Raw genomic sequence first — 22,234 nt, forward strand, 5'->3', positions numbered from 1 at the left:
GTCAGTTTCAATCTCTAGGGCTTAGTACTATTCACACCATTCATTACTTTCAACAGTAAGTGGTAAAAGTTGGGAAATGTTGGGAAACACCAATATTGGAAAGGCCTAAAAGAGGAAATGGTGAGATAATCAAACAACAAATCAGCGAACACCTTGATGCAAACAAAGTCATCACTAAAAGTCAACATGGGTTTGTCAAAAACAGATCATGCCAGACAAATCTTATTACATTCTTTGACCAAGTGACAAAATTAGTGGACCAGAGGAATGCTGTAGATATAATTTACTTGGACTTCAGTAAGGCATTTGATCACAACCTACTACTTGATAAGATAGAAAAATGTGGGTTAGACAGCATCACCACCAGATGGATTCGTAGCTGGCTGACAGGCCGTACTCAGCGTGTGGTCCTCAATGGAACTGCATCTACATGGAAGGAAGTGTGTAGTGGGGTGCCCCAGGGCTCTGTTCTGGGCCCAGTGCTCTTCAACATCTTCATTAACGATTTGGATGAGGGGATAGATGGGGAACTCATCAAATTTGCAGATGACACCAAGCTGGCAGGAATAGCCAATACTCCAGAAGATAGGCTTAAAATACAGGAGGATCTGGACAGACTCGAACACTGGGCACTATCTAACAAAATGAAATTCAATGGTGAAAAAAGTAAGGTTCTACATTTAGGCAGGAAAAATCAAATGCACAGGTATAGTATAGGTGGTACCTTGCTCAATAGTAGTAACTGTGAGAGGGATCTCGGAGTCCTAGTAGACAATCACTTCAATATGAGCCAGCAGTGTGCTGCAGCTGCCAAAAAAGCCAACACAGTGCTAGGCTGCATTAACAGAGGGATAGAATCAAGATCAAGTGAAGTACTAATACCACTTTACAATGCTTTGGTAAGGCCACACCTGGAATACTGCATCCAGTTTTGGTCACCACGATGCAAAAAAGATGTCGAGACTCTAGAAAGAGTACAGAGAAGAGCAACAAAGATGATTAGGGGACCGGAGACTAAAACATGTAAGGAACGGCTGCTGGAATTGGGTATGTCTAGTTTAATGAAGAGAAGGACGAGCGGGGACATGATAGCAGTGTTCCAATATCTCAGGGGCTGCCACAAAGAGGAGGGACTCAAGCTATTCTCCAAAGCACCGGAAGGCAGGACAAGAAGCAACGGATGGAAACTAGTCAAGGAGAGAAGCAACCTAGAACTAAGGATAAACTTCCTGACAGTTAGAATAATTAACCAGTGGAACAACCTGCCTCCAGAAGCTGTGAATGCTCCAACACTGGAAGTTTTTAAGAAGAGACCGGACAGCCATTTGTCTGAAATGGTATAGGGTTTCCTGCCTGAGCAGTGCTTTGGACTAGATGACCTCTAAGGTCCCTTCCAACTTTATTATTATTATTATTATTATTATTATTATTATTATTATTATTATTATTATTATTATTATTATTATTATTATTATTATTTAAAGAAAATAATCCAGAAAAAAGGAGATACTGTTTCTATTGCAAAATAGCCCTTTAATGGATGTTTTGCAATTCCTGGTGTTCTTCTTTGAACATGAAAAGTTATTTAATAATAAATCATAGCATCAGTTTTATGTACTTCCCACAAATGCACATTGGTAGCATCTATGCTCGGGGTGGAGTGAGGCGGGATCATCTTTATTTAGTTCATGCATTCAAGTCAACGAAGTTTGGCCTTTTTCCTCTAAGACACGTACCAATAATTTAAAATTAAATCAGACGCCTACCGGATTGTGAGCACTTCCCGATATTAATCACAAAAGTCAATGACAGATGAAGTATTATGCACTCTTCAGCAAGATGTAGTAGCTTTCTCTTGGTCAGAATATCAACCAGTTATTTTACCTAAGCCTGGGCACTTAACTTGCTACACACGGAGTATTTATTGAGTTTTCTCTTTCTTGACCATCTATCATTCTGCTTTGTATTAAATTTGATCCATCCTCATCTGATTGCTTTACTTCTGCACTCTAACTATTTCTGTTACAATTCTATTCCCTTAATTTATTTTTTCTCCTTTTTTTCTTGGATCTTCCAGAAACAAGGTTTTCCCAAGGAAGTAGATAGGTCCTTCTTATTTTTCACTGTCCTCATTTTGGCTGCAGATACAATGTCCCTCACCATGCATTTGCAAGGGCTCTTATAGTTGCTGCTTCAAGCTAGACACCTAATCAGTCTTCAGTCTCCCTACAAGATGCTGGGCCAGTTTCTCTTCCCTCTTTCTCTCTCCTAGCTCATAAGATTGTTTTGAAAGTAAAAATATAACACGACAGACAGCTGTTGCTTTATGCTTCCTGGAGAAATGACTTCATCATCATCACGATCATGATTATCATCGATACAGGAGATCAGATATCCAACCTCTCATCACCTTTCCTCAGCCTGGTGTCCTCAATTGTGGTGGAATTACAACACTGAGCATTAAGAGACATCTGGAAGGCTCTACTACTTGCAAAATGAGTGCCCATAAATGAAATAGAGGGGCTCACATACCCCTTGGCTTTCCATGAGACCGTCTGGAAGTGTTTGTTGTGCTTCTCTTCATGTGTGTTTCCCCCTTCCTTTTACCAGATAACCATGGAAACAGGGCGGCATTCTTGCATTTCTGCTCCTCCCGACAGCTGGCTGCCTTGGCACAAGCCTGTAACTAGATTAAGTATCAAATTCTGCAACCAGTGGGAAAGAGAAAAGTGAACAAACGCCATTCAAGCTGCCATCACCCCTCATCTTTTCAGATGGCAAAGTGTTTTCTGACCACATGCTGCCAGCTGCCAACTGAAACTTAAAAAGGGCAGCTGTGCTTTTAAATCACTTTCTCTGATACTTGATGAACTGCAACTTCATTAAAGACAGTTGGTACCACGTTGGAGAGTAACACGCGTTGCTGTTGCTCTCCAGGCATTTTTATTTTATTTAAATGGAGGGACATATCAGACTCCTTGAAGCTCCTTCGTAGAACTGGGGGAAACTATGGTTGAGGTTAGCAATGGAAGACCAAGTTTATTAAATGTTCAGAAGGCTCAGGAAATGAACAGTCTGCTTTTTTTAAAAAAACACCAGAACCATCTGTGTAGATTCTGTGAATCTGCACAGAGATCAAACACACACAGTTCAGCATCTGGATGCTAAGATGCTTATTCTGAACCTCCAGTTCATCTAAAGAAACTTCTCTTGGTAGATGATTGAACCGGGTGGGCTATTCAGATGTTGCTAAGCTAATTCCCAGTAGGCCCAACCAGTTTGATCTGTTAGAACATAAGGGAAGCTCTACTTATAAAAGTATAGGCTTATCTAGTCTAGCATTCTTTTTCTCAGTTGGCCAGCCAGATGCTTCAAGCTGGGCTTAATTTCTCCAGTGGGTCCATTGAAGTAATTTAACTAATTGATTTTATAATAATATGTTTACCACTTCAGCAAAGGGACCATCTTGCTCATTCTCCTGCATGGGATCCCTAACAACTTTTCCAGCATCTGGTCATGAAATCCAGCCTGGATTAGTGCATATAAGCAAAGCTATATATTTTTTTCATTTAGCATTTAATCCTTGGGAATAATTACTTGTTTCTCTTCTGCTGCTTGTATTTGAACATAAGTGTTCAAAGTCCAGGGTCTTGTCTCTTGCGAAGACTTTGTTTGTTCTGACAGATCTCTCTCTGTTCTTTGCTTCTTCTTACAGGATCACCTCTCCACAAACAGGGTTCCACATCTTCCACAGGTGCCTCCGAGAAGCTGCCAGGGTCAAAAATTGCCGAGGTGGGCGATGATTTCCTGGGGGACTTCGTGATGGGTGAACGTGTTTGGGTGAATGGAGTGAAGCCAGGCATAATCCAGTATTTGGGAGAAACTCAGTTTGCCCCTGGACAATGGGCAGGAGTTGTTCTAGATGACCCAGTTGGGAAGAATGATGGTTCTGTAGGCGGAGTGCGTTATTTTGAATGTCAGCCTCTCCAGGGGATCTTCACAAGGCCTTCCAAGTTGACCCGCCAACCCACGACGGAGGGTTCAGGAAGCGATGCTCATTCTGTAGAGTCTCTGACAGCTCAGAACTTGTCCTTGCACTCCGGGACCTCCACCCCACCTCTCTCCACTCGCGTCATTCCTCTACGGGAGAGCGTTCTCAACAACACCATGAAGACTGGAAATGAATCTGGATCTAACCTCTCAGACAGTGGATCGGTGAAAAAAGGGGATAAAGACTTCAGACTTGGGGATCGTGTCCTTGTAAGTTCCTTTTATTATTTCTTGAATGAGTGATATTTTGGGATGGTTTGGGGGCTTAATTTTTTTTGAATGGGAAAAGTTGATTAGGATTTTTTGACTGTCATTCCCATTTTCCTTTAGAAATTCACTGTTCGCAATAGGAAAGGCAAAACCCCTCATCCTTGAACACATAAAAGACATGGTTATGTTAAAAAATAGTATGAATAGTGATATGGCATGTATAGAGAAAGGGGATGCGGTGGCTCAGTGGGTTAGGACGCTGAGCTTGTCGATCAGAAGGTCGGCAGTTTGGCGGGTCGAATCCCGAGTGCCGCGTAACAGAGTGAGCGCCTGTTACTCGTCCCAGCTTCTGCCAACCTAGCAGTTCGAAAGCATGTAAAAAATGCAAGTAGAAAAATAGGGACCACTACGGTGGGAAGGTAACAGCGTTCTGTGCGCCTTTGGCGTCTAGTCATGCTGGCCACATGACCACGGAGACGTCCTCGGACAAGCGCTGGCTCTTCGGCTTTGAAACGGAGATGAGCACCGGGCCCTAGAGTTGGAAATGACTAGCACGCATGTGCGGGGGAACCTTTACCTTTACCTTTATGTATAGAGAAAGGATGTACTTTGAGGGCATAAAAATTAATAATAATAATAAGTTGGAAGGGACCTTGGAGGTCATCTAGTCCAACCCCCTGCTAAGGCAGGAAACCCTATGCCATTTCAGACAAATGGCTGTCCAGTCTCTTCTTAAAAACTTCCAATGTTGGAGCATTCACCACTTCTGGAGGCAGGTTGTTTCTTAATTATGTTTCTTCCCTCCCAAATAATTACTTGTGAACTTATGATGAGATATGCTGTCTTATATTCATTAAGAAAACACTACTTGTATGCTGTTGAAAATTATTTCTTTAAAATATTTCTCTGCTGCTTCCCATTTAAAAAAAAATCTCAAAACATTTTACCATAAAATAGTAAAATAAAATAGCAGGTGATAAATATGAGCATTAAAACAGTGGGTAAGATACCGTAGATAACAAACGACTGTATCTGTAAGTCAGGATATGCAAATATTATATATACATTTGGATATTTTTGGCAGGGCCTCCCTTTCTTTCTGGGTGCCGTGTGATGGTACATAGACCTTTCCATGAGCAATTTTCCTGTCTCTTCTCTCCAGGGAGTCCTTAGATTCACTGTAAGCAAGTCAGCCATGCAGTAAGACTTGCCTACATGGTGGCATGATGGATTCAGAAACATTGCCACAGGCCAGTGAGGATGGTTTCCAGTGATTTATGCCCGAGATCTTAGGTTCAGCCCCACAGGCTATGAAGAAGAACTTGAGAAGCAAAATTGGAAAGGGCCTGATGCTAGATGACTTGAGGTCCCAGATATCTTTTCATGTTTATGGAGTAGGCACTTGCTAGGTGTGACTCCACTGTCTCTTTCAACTTCATGTCCCAAACTCATCACAGCATTTTTTTTCTAGGCAGGAGAGAGAAAAATCCAGAGCAAAAGTTCTGTTTGTTTGTTGGCTGGCGCAGTGGTTAGAACGCAATATGGCAGGCTAACTCTGCCCATAGTTTGGCGTTCGATCGTGATGGGGCTCAAGGTTGACTCAGCCTTCCATCCTTCCGAGGTCGGTAAAATGAGGCAGATGGGGCCAATATGCTGACACTGTAAACTGCTCAGAAATTGCTATCAAGCACTATGGAGCGGTTTATAAGTCTTAAGTGCTATTGCTATTTACTTTGCTATAGGGCAGGGGTCCCCAACCCCCATTTCACGGACCGGCATTGGGTCGCGGCATGCCAAAACCCAGGTCGGGCAGACAAGCAAAGTCCCATCCCCGGGATGCAGGCAGTACAGGAAACCCCGCCCCCTCCGGTCTGTGGAAAAACCTCTCTCCACAGAACCGGTCCCTGGTGCCCAAAAGGTTGGGGACCTCTGCTATATGGTATCGTTCTAAATTGCCTCCTAGCCCACTTTTTGATCTATGAAATTGGAAACTGGATTGCGCAGTTCAAAGGGCCATGCCTGGACAATCAAAAAGGCAGAAATGAGTCTGTATGGCTGCTTGTTTAAGCAGCCGCCTTCATGCCGATTAGAGTAAGTCGGGCAAATGTCTGTAGCAGCAATTGTTCTTCCGGCAGGGAGGAAAACAGTTGTTCCTTTGACAATGGAGCCTTTTTTCTTTTTTCTTTTTTTTTTAGTTTGTATTACGTGCTTTAATCTTTTTAACTGTAATGTTTAATCAAATTACTATTTAAAAATGGAGCAGTACTGGGCTGAGTGATCTGTAGACCACAGCAAATTTTATCCAGTTTCACTGAAGCAGAATAAGCTTTTGGCTTATTGAGTAGCAGAATAAATCAGGCAGAGACTAACTTGATTATAATAAGTGTGATTTTATAATATATTATTATGTTTTTATCCCACCTTTTTAATAAATATTTGGTCAACTGAAAAATTAAACATAAAGAAAATTAAACGGTAAAGAAATATGCCTCGTGTGCATGTCATTTTAAGCAATAATTTCAGGTTTAAAAAACCTGGCAGAAATTATTAAAGCTTCTCTTTTCACAGAGGAGATGATGGCTTTATACTGTTTGGAGAAACCAGGGTTTATCAGGCAATAAAGCAGGATGATGGGCTACATTGATTTGCATACATTAAGCCATAATCTCTATTTCAAGTGTGCTGTTTTGTTTTTTGTTCTTGCCAAGAGAAATATACATGTGGTGTGAGCCTCCGTATAGTATTCGTCTGCGTTCACTCTGCAGACGTCAGGATGAAATGAATGTAAAATAAAAATGAAGTCAGATGAAACAGGAAGCCAGGCAATTTCAATGAAATAATTTGTAGGCATCTTAGTCCACCATTGCCTTTCTTCTGATCTGTAGGCTAAGGCTACAACACCGTTCTATGATTGTTTGTCTTTGCAGTCTTTGCTTATACAGGTAGTCCTCGAGTTAACAACAGTTCACTTACTGACCGTTCAAAGTTACATTGGGATGAAAAAAAAGTGGCCTATGACCATTTTCCCCACTTGTGCGCATTGCAGCGTCCCCAGGGTCACAGGATCATAATTCAGACGCTTGGCAATTGACTCATACCTATGACGGTTGCAGTGTGTCCCTGGATCATGTGATCCCCTTTTCTGACCTTCTGACAAGCAAAGTCAATGAGGAAGCCAGATTCACTTAACAAACGTCTCACTTAGCAACAGAAATTTGGGGCTCAAGTGTTATCGTAAGTCAAGGATTTACCTGTATACTACAGATAACTCAAGAGATTGATATTAGATGCAGATTTACTTTCTGCCTAGTCTTTGCTCTGGAAATTATACCGTATATACTCCGCGCCCTGCCTGCCTGCTTCTTTCCGCTGCAGAAAGAAGCAGACCTCCGCGCCCTGCCTGCCTGCTTCTTTCCGCTGCGGAAAGAAGCAGACCTCTGCGCCCTGCTTGCCTGCTTCTTTCCGCTGCGGAAAGAAGCAGACCTCCGCGCCCTGCTTGCCTGCTTCTTTCCGCTGCGGAAAGAAGCAGACCTCCGTGCCCTGCCTGCCTGCTTCTTTCCGCAGCGGAAAGAAGCAGGCAGGCAGGGCACGGAGGTCCGGAGACCTGCCGACGTTTGGGGAGGTTTGGGGAGGTGCGCGCGCACCTCCCCAAACCTCCCCAAACGTCGGCAGGTCTCCGGACAGCGGCGGCTTGGGAGAGGTGCGCGCGATCCTGGAAGCACCGAAGCAAGTCCTCGGTAAGCTCCGGGCGGTCACTTGCTTCGCGTCTCCTGAGGGAAGGGGGGGCGACTGGAGTGGGCGTGTTTCCTCTCCTGCTGGGCGCCGCGATTTGCCCGGGGAACGCGCGGGCCCCGAATGGCAGCGTGGAGCGAGGAAGCGGACAGCCAGGGCTTCCCCGAGAGCCGCGGCCACACAGGGTATTCCTGTGTATTCAGGCTTGCAAAATGGCGGATCGAGCCTCTGCTGGCGGCAGAGGCTTGCAGAGCGCGGATCCAGCCTCCGCCGGCGGCGGAGGCTTGCAGAACGGCGGATCGGCTTATACTCGAGTCAACAACTTTTTCCAGTTTTTGGGGGTGAAATTGGGGGTCTCGGCTTATACTCGAGTCGGCTTATACTCAAGTATATACGGCAAACATGTCAAACACAAGGCCCGGGGGCCAGATCCGGCCCGCGAAGTGGTTTCGTGTGGCCCGCGAAGCCATCCTGGAAAGAGTGAGGGAACGGCCCCCACTGCCTTGGCCCTGGCCCAGAGACCCTCCTCCTGCCAGAGACCCTCAGATCTGTCCCACTCCTGCCCGGGCCTCCATAGGCACCCTTGATGCCAACGATGTAGAGCTGGCCACGCCCACCTAGTAGGCCATACGCACTCTAGCCACGCCCACCCAGTAGGCCATATGCACTCTAGCCACACCCACCCAGTAGGCCACGCCCACCCTGGCCATACCCACCCGGCCCCCTGAGGGCAACTGCAATGCTGATGCGGCCCTCAATGAGATTGAGTTTGACACCCCTGATATACGGTAATCTGTATAGATCTCCAGATAAGCCCACCCATGGAGAAGCAAATCCTTGAATTTGGAACCAAAATGCCATGAAAAATGTGCCACCTGCAGATAAGCTGACCTGTAACTTTCATGCTATTTTGGTTTAAAATTTGAGGGTCTGCTTATCTGCAGATGGAAATATACACAATTCCATACAGGATATAACAAGTATTCCTCGATTTAAAAACACAACTGGGAGCAGAATTTCTGTTGCTAAGCAAGGGTTGGCTTAACTCTCACCCAATTTTACGATCTTTTTTGCCACAGTTCTTAAGTGAATCACTGCAGTCGGTAAGTGAATCATGCAGTCATTCAGCAAATCCGGCTTCCTGCATTGACTTTGCTTGTCGGAAGCCAGCTGGGAAGGTGGTAAAAGGCAATCGGGTGAACCCAGGATGCTGCAACCCTGGTAAATACATGCCAATTGCCCTGTTATTTTGATCATGTGACCGTAGGGATGCTGCGATGGTAGTAAAAATGACAGGTCGAAAGTCACTTTTTCAGTGCCGTTGTAACACTCGCTAAACAAATGTCTGTGGCGATTCTTGGTCATCCAGGTCATGGTTGTCCCAAAGGTGCTTTTTCAGGAGACAACTGGACTTTCTTGTTTCTCTTTAATGATGTTTCGCTTCTTATCCAAAAAGCTGCTTCTTCTCTGACTAGATGGTGGGGAGTAAAAGGATTATATTGCTTGCAGACAGCTGGTCATTTGCCTTCTTTTAGAAGGTCAATGTCTAAATGTCTCCATAGACATTTAGCTATGCACTTTGGGATGAACACCCTTCAAATGGTGAGGGAGTATGAATGGATTTCCAGAAAACATTGCAGACTACAGGAACCATTTGCACTTCAGTTTGAGATGCGGATAACACAGACTCATCCCCAACAGCCTGTGCCTGTCTTCAACAGTGAAGGGATACAGGGCAGAAAACATCCTGCAGCCAAAAAGTCTCCATGCCCATTTGCACCACTCAGGTGACCCTGAGGACACAGGTAAGTAAACCTCCTGATGGCCCCAACGACTCTCTAAAAGAATGGGAATGGCCACCTGTCTGTAAATAAGTATAAATCCTTCCACTCCCCATCATCTAGTCAGAGTTGAAGCGAAACATCATCAAAGAAAAACAAAAAAGTCCAGTTGCCTCCTGATAAAGCACCTTTGGGACTCGCTAAACAAATGGTTGTTAAGTCAAGGACTACCTGTATATGGGAAGTGTTACCTTATCTACTTGTGGATAAGCTCAGCCACAGATAAGCTGAATCCAATTTTTGGGCTATATTTTGGCACTTTAGATTCTTGGTTCATCTCCAAGTACAGGTATTCCTTGACTTACGACCACAATTGAGCCCCACGTTTCTGTTGCTAAGTGAGTTAAGTGAGTTTTGCCTCATTTTACCACCTGTCGTGCCATAGTTGTTAAGTGAATCACTGCAGTTGTTAAGTTAGTAACACAATTGGTAAGTGAATCTGGCTTTGCTTGTCAGAAGGTTGCAAAAGGTGATCACATGACTCTGGGACACTGCATCTTTCCTAAATATGAGTCAGTTGCCAATCATCTGATCACGTGACCATGGAGAAAATGGTCGTAAGTTCACTTTTTTCAGTGCCATGCATCTTTGAACAGTCACTAAATGAACTGTCGTAAGTCGAGGACTACTTATACATTTGGTTTCTCTGCTGTGTCAGAAGCTATCCCTTGACATGAAGGCATTTGATCAATGTAGGCTATAAATTTAGCTCTAAGACTGTCTGAAGGAAGATCTGAATCAGTCGTTCACAATCTGCTCCTGGATTCCCTCGTTCTTTCTTTCTTTCTCCCTCTTTGATACGGAACAGGCCACCCTAAGAAATGTAGGCTTTCCTATTATGAATTATTTACCCCTTTGTTTTTGATTTTGGTTCTGATTTTCTGTTCTCCGTTTTCAAATCCTTTGTGATCCTAGCTGATTTTTTTTCCATTTCTAATTAGGGAGTGTTAGGAGAGCTTATTTCAAAATACATATTAGTAAAGCTGAAGCTCTCCACACTAGCTTGGAAACTAGTGTGTTGCTTTCCGTTAATTCCATGTACCCTGGCTTTTCTCCCATTAAAAAGCCTCTCGTAGTACTTGAAATATTTGTGTAGAACTTCCATGTGCCAAAGCAGCAATATTTAGAAAACAGAATTGAGGAGAAACAGGGCAAATAAGTTGTTGCCTATTTATAAATTTCTCAAGGGAATTTTCTTTTCTGTTGGAAGCAATGCAAAATGATAGACGTGTGATTCAAATAGTCTATTCTGTAATTAAAGATTCAACATACCAATGGATCTGAACAAGTTCTGAGAAACAAGGAAGCCATTTTGATGTCACTAAGAGGCTGAGGAAAGCTTCAGTAAATGTAAAACAGGCAAGCAAAGTAACTTTCTTGAGAACTGTGGCATAATTTGAAAATTGCAGAGGAAGCGTGGATGTTATGACTGACTCTTAATTTAGGCCACATGTCTTTATCTTCCAATTTCCTGCTAGGGACAACAGGTTGGGGGGTTGGGTGGCCTTGTTCTCTGGGCAGTCCTTAAAAAGGATTCTGTCTTAATTGTTTGTTTATTCCTCCCATTTCCACCCACCCCATCTCAGCTAAGTGATTCTATGTAATTTACAATACAACAAATACCATAATATAAAACATAAATAAGAACAAAATCAAAAATAGAATTAAAAAGGTGAAGTTGAAATTATTAAAAGAGTTTTAAAAAGTTAAAAAGGCAGAAAAAACACTTGTGTTGGCAATCCCCCCTCTCCCCCAGAGATGCCTAATCCACTTCTCAATTTACATTTATGTGCGCTTTGGATTTTCAAAAAATGTACTTTATAAATTTTATTTTTAATGTCCCTTCTGTTGCTGATCTTGAATTATTCATGTTTATATGGATAAAATTACCGACTGCTCTGTAATTAGGAAACAGCAGCTGGCTGTTGAGGAAGCCATGAAGTTTGCAGGGCCATGCTCTTGGACATGGGAATTATGGAGGAAACCCAAGCAGAATTCAGTGGGATTAATAATTATGAATGCAAGCTTGGGTATTTTGTGTATTAAACCTTTTTTCTGTGGAGGTAGAATGCACAGAAATTCCCATATGACTTAAAGTTGCAGAAAGCAGTCTCCAGCTTTTTAATGCTTTTCAATCTTTAAAAATCATACCTGCAACTTCTTTCAACTATTTTTTTTTACATGATGGAGATTTTTTCCCCCATTAAGGAAATAAGATCATAATTACTTTGTTGTTGGCTTTACAGTTCTCCTTTATGGACACCAAAGATTGTCCTTGACTAAGGACCTGAATTTTATTTTTGTTTGTTTGTATCCCACCTGTTAATAAGAAAAAAAATTAGAATGTGCAGAATGCCTTGTACAAGGCTTGCAATGCACAATGGAAAGTGTACTGGGACCTTTAAGAAGCAAACAGTAAAAGGCAAACTAACTTGAGTTGTATCATAACAATATTTTTACTCAGACAATATAACACAAAACAAAAAAACACACAATTACATATAGTCCAGTTTTCAATCCAAGGTCAGTAATGAAGAATCACCGTTGAATAACAGTTCAGGAGTAAACAAAGTCAAAGTCAAAAATCCTTACCAGTTAAAAGTCAAATATCAATACACACAGTAACAAGTCAGTCAGAGAAAAAACACAAGAGAGAGCCAGAATAAGTCTAACATCTGAAATTCATTTATGCTGAATAGAATTAGTCACACCCTTAGGCCATTTCTCTTCTTAAAGGTACACAACCATATTATATGTATTTCACCCAAACCAGGTTAGGACTTTAATTCCTAACAATCTCCCCTTTTGGGTGACATACACTTTTACAATCTTAAATTATATTCATTACATACAGTTTTATGTTTCACAGCACCCTGTGCCTTAGTAAACTGGTCAGCAATATTATCTTCTGTAGCACAATATTCCAATTTTATTAAATTATCTTTAATGCATTGTCTGACATTGAGATAAGGTAGATCTGTGTGTTTAGATCTAGTGTTTACTGCAGCGCTTGTTGCCAACTTAATAGCTGCTTGATTGTCTTCAAACACAGTTATTGGTTTCTTACATTCCAACCCCATATCAGACATTAACTGTTTCCAAACCAGTAGCTCAGTGCACAATAACGATAGACAGGAGAATTCAGATTCAATTGTAGACAAGCTAACATGTTTCTGTCTGTTTGATTTCCATCCTATCAAAGCGTTTCCCAATAATATAACCAGACCTGAAGTGGATTTTCTGGTAACAGTATCAGATGCAAAGCTGGCATCTGCAAACGCTTTCCGTTCCATTTCCCTTGTTGGCTCTAAATACAAATAATAATGTATGGTGTGCTTTAAATACCGTAAAACTCTTTTAGCACCTTGCCAGCATTTTACTGTTGGATTTTCGCAATATCTTGCAAGGTGATTTACAGTAAAAGCTATATGAGCTCTTGACACAGGTACATCAAACTCCCAATTAATGATTGGTATATGTTTTTATCAAACGGTTTGCTATTATTTATTTATTTGTTTATTTATTATATTTTTATACCGCCCTTCTCCCGAAGGACTCAGGGCGGTATACAGGGCAATAAATATAAAAAACGAAATACAAAAGTTAAAAAACGATTAAATATTTAGCCCAAGTTTAAAACAGTATTAAAAACATATTAAAACCCCAACCCTAACCCATCAGACCAGGTCAGATTGCTCAAATAAATAAGTTTTTAGATCGCGCCGGAAGGAGCGAAGGTCGGGGGCCATCCGGAGCTCAACCGGCAGGCGGTTCCAGAGGTCTGGCGCGCCCACAGAGAACGCCCTCCCCCTGGGGGCCACCAGTCGACATTCTTTGATCGGAGGCACCCTGAGGAGGTGCTGAACTCTCGAAACCCTGAGACATAGGAGTCTTGGCAGGTTTACAATTTTCCATATTGTAACGTTTCAACAAACGATTGATTTTCTTTGCTTGAGTTAGTTTAAATCGCTTATTTGTCCTGGCAATATCCAGTCCTAGATAATGGCTAATAGCCCCTAGGTTTCTAATTCTAAATTTGCCTTCCAAATCTGAAACAATCCTTTCAGTTTCCTTATCTTTTGCTATAATAGCAATATCATCTGTAAATAGTAACAACAATGTTAAATTATTATTTTGCTTTCTAACAAACAAACAAGGATCCGCAATACTTGCTTTAAATCCCAGTGTATTTAATTCTTTTACCAAACACTTATTCCACTCATATCCAGCCTGTTTCAACCCATGCAAACTCTTTCTTAGTTTCCAACAATAACCTTGTTGCTTTACAGTTACTCCAGGTGGAATTCTTACATAGATATCATGACTTAAATCAGCATGTAAATAAGCTGTTTCAATATCAATATGAGTTACAGTATAATCCTTACTAGCTGCCCACACCAACGCTGCTCTAAGAGTAGAAGCTCTTAGAGTTGGTGAAAAAACTTCATCATAGTCACAATTCCTCTGTGCAAACCCCTGTGCTACTATTCGTGCTTTGTAAATAGCTGCTCCCTCAGAGCTTTCCTTTATTTTGAAAACCCATTTACATCCTAGTAGACTTTCATTTTGAGGAATCTTTACTTCTTGGTAAACACCTAGATCTTGTAAAGACTTAAGCTCTTTAACTATAGCTACATTCCATTTCTCCCTTTCCTCCTCAGGATACATTACTATCTCTTCAAAAGTAGAAGGCTCCACATCTACCTGACAGATCAACCCTGCCTCATAACGTTCCGGTGGTCGTCTCTCTCTAGTAGACCTTCTGAGCAGAAATGGGCTAGTGGGTACAATCACCTTTCTCTCCTCCTCCCCAACCTCCTCTAACAATGACTCTTGTTTAATATTAAGGGCAGATTTTTCCTCTTCTCTATTGGAATCTTCTAAGAAATCAGTTAAATCTGGTGGAGGAATGCACACAGCATTTTCTAACCTATCCCAACCTGACTGTTCTTGGAAAATAGCACTTGAACTACAATATACATTCTTGGTTCCTTTCTCCCAGAAACGGAAAGATTTATGATTTGATTCATAGCCAACAAAGATTAACTGTCTCGCTCTATGTTCTCCCTTCTTTCTTAATGAGGCCGTAATATGTACCCGTTCAAACTATCGCACCATTGCACTCATTTCTCATGCTAGTAAAGTCATGCTTAAAATCCTACAAGCTAGACTTCAGCAGTATGTGGATCGAGAACTACCAGAAGTACAGGCAGGATTTCGAAGAGGCAGAGGAACTAGAGATCAAATTGCTAACATACGCTGGATCATGGAGAAAGCTAGGGAGTTCCAGAAAAACATCTACTTCTGCTTCATTGACTATGCTAAAGCCTTTGATTGTGTGGATCATAACAAACTGTGGCAAGTTCTTAAAGAGATGGGAGTACCAGACCATCTTATTTGTCTCTTGAGAAACTTATATGCGGGTCAAGAAGCAACAGTGAGAACTGGACACGGAACCACTGATTGGTTCAAAATGGGGAAAGGAGTCCGGCAAGGCTGTATACTGTCGCCCTGCCTATTTAACTTATATGCAGAGCACATCATGAGAAAGGCAGGGCTAGATGAATCAAAAGTTGGAATTAAGATTGCTGGAAGAAATATCAACAACCTAAGATACGCAGATGATACCACTCTAATGGCAGAAAGTGAAGAAGAACTAAAGAGCCTGTTGTTGCGGGTGAAGAAGGAGAGTGCAAAACTTGGGTTGAAACTTAACATTAAGAAAACCAAGATCATGGCATCTGGCCCTCTCAATTCATGGCAAATAGATGGGGAAGAAATGGAGGTAGTGACAGATTTTATTTTCCTGGGCTCCAAGATCACTGCAGATGGGGACTGTAGCCAAGAAATTAAAAGACGCTTGCTCCTGGGAAGGAAAGCCATGGCAAATCTAGACAGCACACTAAAAAGCAGAGACATCACCCTGTCAACAAAAGTGCGTATAGTCAAGGCTATGGTCTTCCCAGTTGCAATGTATGGCAGTGAAAGTTGGACCATAAGAAAGGCTGAGCGCCAAAGAATTGAGGCCTTTGAACTATGGTGCTGGAGAAGACTCCTGCGAGTCCCTTGGACTGCAAGGCGATCAAACCGGTCAGTCCTAGAGGAGATCAATCCTGACTGCTCTTTAGAAGGCCAGATCCTGAAGCTAAAACTCAAATACTTTGGCCACCTAATGAGAAGGAAGGACTCACTGGAGAAGAGCCTAATGCTGGGAAAGATCGAGGGCAATAGAAGAAGGGGACGACAGAGAATGAGGTGGCTGGATGGAGTCACTGAAGCAGTAGGCGTGAGCTTAAATGAACTCCAGAAGATGGTAGAAGACAGGAAGGCCTGGAGGAATGTTGTCCATAGGGTCGCGATGAGTCGGACACGACTTCGCAGCTAACAACAACAACAATATGTACCCATGCAGGAGTACCAAATGTATGCAAATAACTGAGGTCAGGTTTCCAACCATGCCATAACGTAAAAGGAATTTTACCAGTAGCTGAACTGACCACATTATTTAATACATGATTAGCACAAATAGCTGCTTCCCCCCACAAACCATTCGGTAAACCAGAATCCTCTAGCATAGCTCTAACCATAGCTTGCAGTGTTTGGCCACGCCTCTCTACAAACGAATTATGTTGTGGCCTGTAGGGAGCTGAACCTCTGTGCTCTATCCCTACAGACACTAACAAATCAGTGAATTCTTTGTTAGTAAACTCACTTCCATTATCTGTGATAATACATTTCACTTTTAATTGTGTCTTTCTTTCAGCAAACCTAAGCCAATTAGAAAATTTTTGTGCAGTTTCTGCTTTAGATTTTAGGAGGTAACAAAAACCATATCTGCTATAATGATCTAGTATGCTTAATATGTAACAAGCCCCCCCCTAAACTCGGTTTCATTGGATCAATTATATCAGCAAAAACCAATTCTAATGGAGCATTAGTCTTAAAGGCACCTAGCCTATTGGCTGGTGTTGCCTTGCTCTTTTTTCTACTGCAAACGTTGCATTGTAGATATTTTTGACAAGCTTTCACTTTTATTCCTGTAGATAATTCTATCGTTTTCCTAAGAGCATTATAGTTTATATGACCCAACCTTCGATGCAATAAATGAATGCAGTTATCATGTGGTTTTTGGTTAACACATGTATTGGCCATCATTATAGGATTGCAGTGTAGAACGAACAAACCATCTTTCAACTTAGCTACAGCCTTCACATCATTCTTTTCAATAAGACATTCCTCCCCTAGGAAAGTCACTTTTAACCCTGCTTTAACTAAAGCTTTAACAGATAGTAAATTATCATTAATTTTTGGAACATAAAGCATATCTAAATTTTGCTTATAAAAGAACAATAAACCTTACCCTCACCAGAGGCTTTTATTTTCCATCCATTAGCCATAGTTATGTACCTGTTACTATAAGCTATCTTTTCAAAACGTTCTTTTGAATTAGTAATGCATTGGGTAGCCCCACTATCAATTACCCATAAATTGTGATTACTGGTTGTTGCTGCATCAGACACAGCTACGTTAACCACTTTCTTTCCCTTCCTATGGCTTTCGTTCCTCTGCTTGTTTCCTTTCTTACAGAACTTTGCTATATGTCCTTTCGCCCCACAGTTATAGCACTTCTTTGCCATGTAAGCAGCTGTAGTATGCTCCTTTTCCTGTGGTAGCGGCTCTCTCAGCTGATCTCTTTCAATACGTCTTCTGTACTCCTCCAGTAGTCTTCCAATTATTGAAGATAAAGTTAGTTCATCTTTAGACAGAACTTCAAGCGACGAAACAAACACGTCGTAGCTGTCATCTAACGATGACAAAATGATGTAGACCTGATGTAACTCAGAAAAAATGAGCTCCTTCTCATGTAGCTCCAAAAGGGTTGACTTCATAAAGTCTAGGTGAGCCAGCACGTCCCCATTCTTTTCCAGACGAGCCCTAAACAGCTTCCTTGTGAGATGTATGTGTGCACCCACACTGTCACGAACATACAGCTTCCGCAATGTGGTCCAACAACGAGCAGCAGACTCTTCTCCACGTACATGGACAAGCTGTTGGTCACCTAGCGTTAGCCCAATTAAGCACAAACCTTTTTCATTGTCTCTATTAAAAGCTGCAATTTTCTTCTCGTCATCCTCGTCATCTGGATTCCAGGCAGTCACATCAGGAGGATTGTTAACTACGCCCCATAGACCTTCTCTTCGCAACAGCAAACTACATTGCGTAGACCAGGATACGTAGTTTGACCCATTAAGCCGAGTTATACAAAACGGATTAAATATCCCTTGTGCCGTTGTATATGGCTTGCAATGCACAAAGGAAAGTGTACTGGGACCTTTAAGAAGCAAACAGTAAAAGGCAAACTAACTTGAGTTGTATCATAACAATATTTTTACTCAGAAAATATAACACAAAACAAAAAAAAAAGCAAAATTACATATAGTCCAGCTTTCAATCCAAGGTCAGTAACGAAGAATCACCGTTGAATAACAGTTCAGGAGTAAACAAAGTCAGTCAAAAATCCTTACCAGTTAAAAGTCAAATATCAATACACACAGTAACAAGTCAGTCAGAGAAAAAACAGGAGAGAGAGCCAGAATAAGTCTAACATCTGAAATTCATTTATGCTGAATAGAATTAGTCACACCCTTAGGCCATTTCTCTTCTTAAAGGTACACAACCATATTATATGTATTTCACCCAAACCAGGTTAGGAATTTAATTCCTAACACCACCTTTATTATTTTTACAAATAATTCAAGACAGTGAACATATCCAACACAATTTCTTTCTCTTCCTATTTTCCCCACAACAACAATCCTGTGAGGTAAGTTGGGCTGAGTGATTGGCTTAAAGACACCCAGCTGGCTTTCAGTGCTGTTGTAACTTCAGACAGTCACTAAACAAATGGTTGTAAGTCAAGGACTACCTGTTTTTGTGAGTTGATGTTTTGCTTTATTTTAAAGTCATTAGTTAGAACAATGGGCAGACCATTGGTCTATGTAACCCAGGTGATCTACAGGTGCTGAATTCCCACACAGAATGAATCCATGGTTTGCATAGTCAAAAATAAACCATGGATGACTGGGATCAGACAATGTGCCAACCTTTAAACTGGAGTGTATAAACCACAGTGTCTGGGTAGGTACAACATGCGAAGCTGAAACCAAGTTCTGGCATAGAGCTGTGAAAAAAACTTTTGTGTTACTTTGAGTTCTGAGCCACTTTTAATGCTCACCTCTGGTGAATGATCTGTAGAAATGAACTTCTAGAGCAGGGTTGTCAAACTGCTGGCCCGCGGGCCGGATGCATCATAGCAAAACCACGCCCACCCCATTGCCGGCAATGGCAAAAAAAAGTCACGATTCGTCACGACATGTGACGTTGCGAGTTTGACACCCCTGTTCTAGAGGGAAAAGCCAGTGAATCGCTTCTCTAAAGCAAATGCACACCGGTGCTTGAAATTGATGGTTAATGGCAGTGGCAATGCAGGGTGCATCTTTCACTATCCACCTTTGTTTTCTTACAGTTCTGAACAGGCTGCTGCTTTCTCTATGGCCATTTTGAATTCTGGAATAAAAACAAAAGGGGTTGCTTTACATTGCACTTCCTTGAGTGTGGGTGGTCTCGGAGCAGTGACAGCCTCACAGTGATGAGACAGGATAATTTAAGCTTTTGCTCTCTCCTGGCTCTTAAGAGGTATTATTTTCTTGTTGTTGCGGGAGAGATGCAGTCTCTGTTTGAGCTGCCTTTGAAGACTCTTGAAGACTTAACTCTAGTCTTTTACTGGGGCATCCTGGGGAGTGGGAGGAGAGAAGGAGGACCCAGATTCCAAAGCCTGCATTAGGCTGGGTTCAGAAGAAACATTTTATGTTTGGATTTTGTTTAAAATGTTGGTTTTTATTTATTGTTTAAGGCAGATGGAGCATATTTATGGGTTTGAAAAGATCTGGCGTTACTACAGAGCAAGAGAAGAGCTTAGACATTATTCTTAAGTCCTTAAGCCTAAGACATTTGGAACTACATGTAGTCCTCGGTTTATGTCCATTCATTTAGTGGTTGTTCAAAATTACAGCAGTGCTGAAAAGGACTTACAACCTGTCCTTGAATTTCCAGCCATGGCAGTGTTCTGCAGTTATGTGTCCACAATCCAGGTGCTTGGGAGCCTGGCTCACAATTATCGCATTGCAATGCACTACATTATGTGATCGCCATTCACAAGTCACCCCAGTAGATTGCTCCCCCCATGCCCCATTTTCTCCCAAGCAGCAAACTATAAAATATGAGACCCCCTAGGATCTTGTACTACAAAGCAGCTTCTGTCCCTGCATTCCAGTGTGCACCCACTTGCAGAACCACCTGTGACCTTCGCTGGCCGGGTTGAAGCCTTTGCCGGCCTTCCCATGTTCCCTAACATCTTCCTGCAGAACACCTTAAGCCCTGCTTACCCCTGTGTTCCTTACCTGAGACTCCCACTTTTTCCCACCTGTGTATTCTGCAGTTATGATGGCTGCTGGGATTGCTCTCGCTAAGTGTTGCAATCACATAAATGTTGTGCTTTACAAACACATCGCTTAACTGTCCAATCCCAGTTCCAAAAGCAATTGTAACCCGAGGACTATCTTTATAACTCTCTAAGATTTCTCAATAACGTTCCATTCATTATTAACCAGGTCTGTCTATGTTTACTTTTCTTAGATCAGCCAAAGCTGGCTAGTTTCTGCAGCACATCATCACACAACCTTGCAATAGTCTATTTAACTCAGCAGAGAGATAACAGATTATACAGACTGTAAAATGAGATTAATAAGACAAGAGACTTTTATCTTCGGAAAGGCTGGAGCCACCCAGTTGGTTTCAATACCTTGAAATAAGTACCGTTGTAATGAAAAGAACTGAGAAAAGAAGAGAGAATGCTTAGAGACTTGACTGATTCTGAAAACCATAGAATGCAAAATTCAGAGTGATTGCTGGGCCTCACTTATAAATTGTTGGTGAAATACGACTGAGAAACTGAACATGTAAAGATTGTATGATTAAATGGATGCAGGATTTTGATACAACTAGAAGACCATAACCCGTTGGGTCATCCTTTCAGATATATCTCCTTATAGACTGACCACAGACGGGCAAGAAATCAATAGGAAGGGGAATGATTTTCAACTTCTTACCTGTTTTCCTATCACTTTGATTGCGGAAACCTGGCAGGCAGCATTGAAAATCATGACGTGACCATGGCTGTTTGCAGCAACACAGTAGCATTGCAGCACCCACCCACAAGTTTGCAAACACATCAGTCCTTGACTTACAACCACAATTGGGCCCAAAATTCATATTGCTAAGTGAAACTGTTGTTAACTGAGTTTTGCCCCATTTCATGCCCCTTTCTTGCCTCAGTTAAGTGAATCACTGCAGTTGTTAAGTTAGTAACATGGTTGTTAAGTGAATCTGGCTTCCCCATTGACTTTGCTTGTCAGAAGGTTGCAAAAGATGATCACGTGACCCAGGGACAGTGCAACCATCATAAATATGAATCATCTGAATTTTGATCACATGACCATGGGGATGCTGCAGCGATGATATGTGTGAAAAATGGTCATAAGTCACTTTTTCCAGTGCTGTTGTAAGTTTGACCAGTCACTAAAGGAATGGTTGTAAGTCGAGGACTTGTACAAGCTTTCTGAAGATCCTTGAAATTTCAATTCCGCTGATCGCAGATTTTGAATGCATTTTTTAAGTTACCCCATTCAAGGTTCCTTGCTTCACACACTGTTGCCCTATGATGCATTGTTTTGGGTAATTGAAGGTTACAGACAGGCAAGACAGTTTTAGTTGTATATAAATAATTGGTATGCAATGAATGGACGAATTCTCTATTACACTTGTAAGTTATAAGTTGTTTTGTTGCGGATACCTCAGTAGTGATTGAGAATTCATTCTCTAAAAATTTTTTGGAAATGTAATGATTTTGTTGGACCATTTTTCCCCCCATATTTGTTTGGAATGTTGTAAACAATTTTGGGAAATAATTTATACTAGAATGAAACAATTCTAACTGCAAACTTTTGTTAAATATTGCTTTACTATATTTCCCCAAAGTACATAAACCTTTACTATATTTCCCCAAAGTACATAAACTAACATTGAACATGGTAACTGCTAGAAGGATATTCTGTTTATTATTGAAAAGTACATGCTGAATGGCTAATTATGGCAGTAGACACACTGGTGTCTAAAATAAGTTTGTATTTGAAAAATAAATCTGATACAGAACTCATGTGGGGAATCATTTTTGGATTATAATTCTATAAATGGGCTTGAGTCGCACCCAAAATTTGGTTTCTCTTAATATAAAGTCTAAATATTGTAACTTTCTAGATTTGATAGATGAGAATAAATTTCAG

The 22,234-nt window shown here is 41.6% G+C and overlaps 1 protein-coding gene across 5 annotated transcripts in view; it reads left to right on the top strand.

Moving 5' to 3' along the window:
* The window catches only part of CLIP2 (CAP-Gly domain containing linker protein 2), a 99,472-nt gene that overhangs the window by 33,442 nt on the left and 43,796 nt on the right, over positions 1 to 22,234 (top strand). For all 5 annotated transcript variants that reach the window (XM_083349389.1, XM_083349391.1, XM_083349390.1 and 2 more), the window contains exon 3: positions 3,716 to 4,260. In XM_083349389.1, the coding sequence (XP_083205515.1) occupies positions 3,716 to 4,260 (545 nt within the window). The remainder of the gene's footprint in view (positions 1 to 3,715; positions 4,261 to 22,234) is intronic.

The sequence above is a fragment of the Vipera ursinii genome (genome assembly GCF_947247035.1).
Source record: "Vipera ursinii genome assembly, chromosome: 1".
Classification (NCBI taxonomy): Eukaryota; Metazoa; Chordata; class Lepidosauria; order Squamata; family Viperidae; genus Vipera; species Vipera ursinii.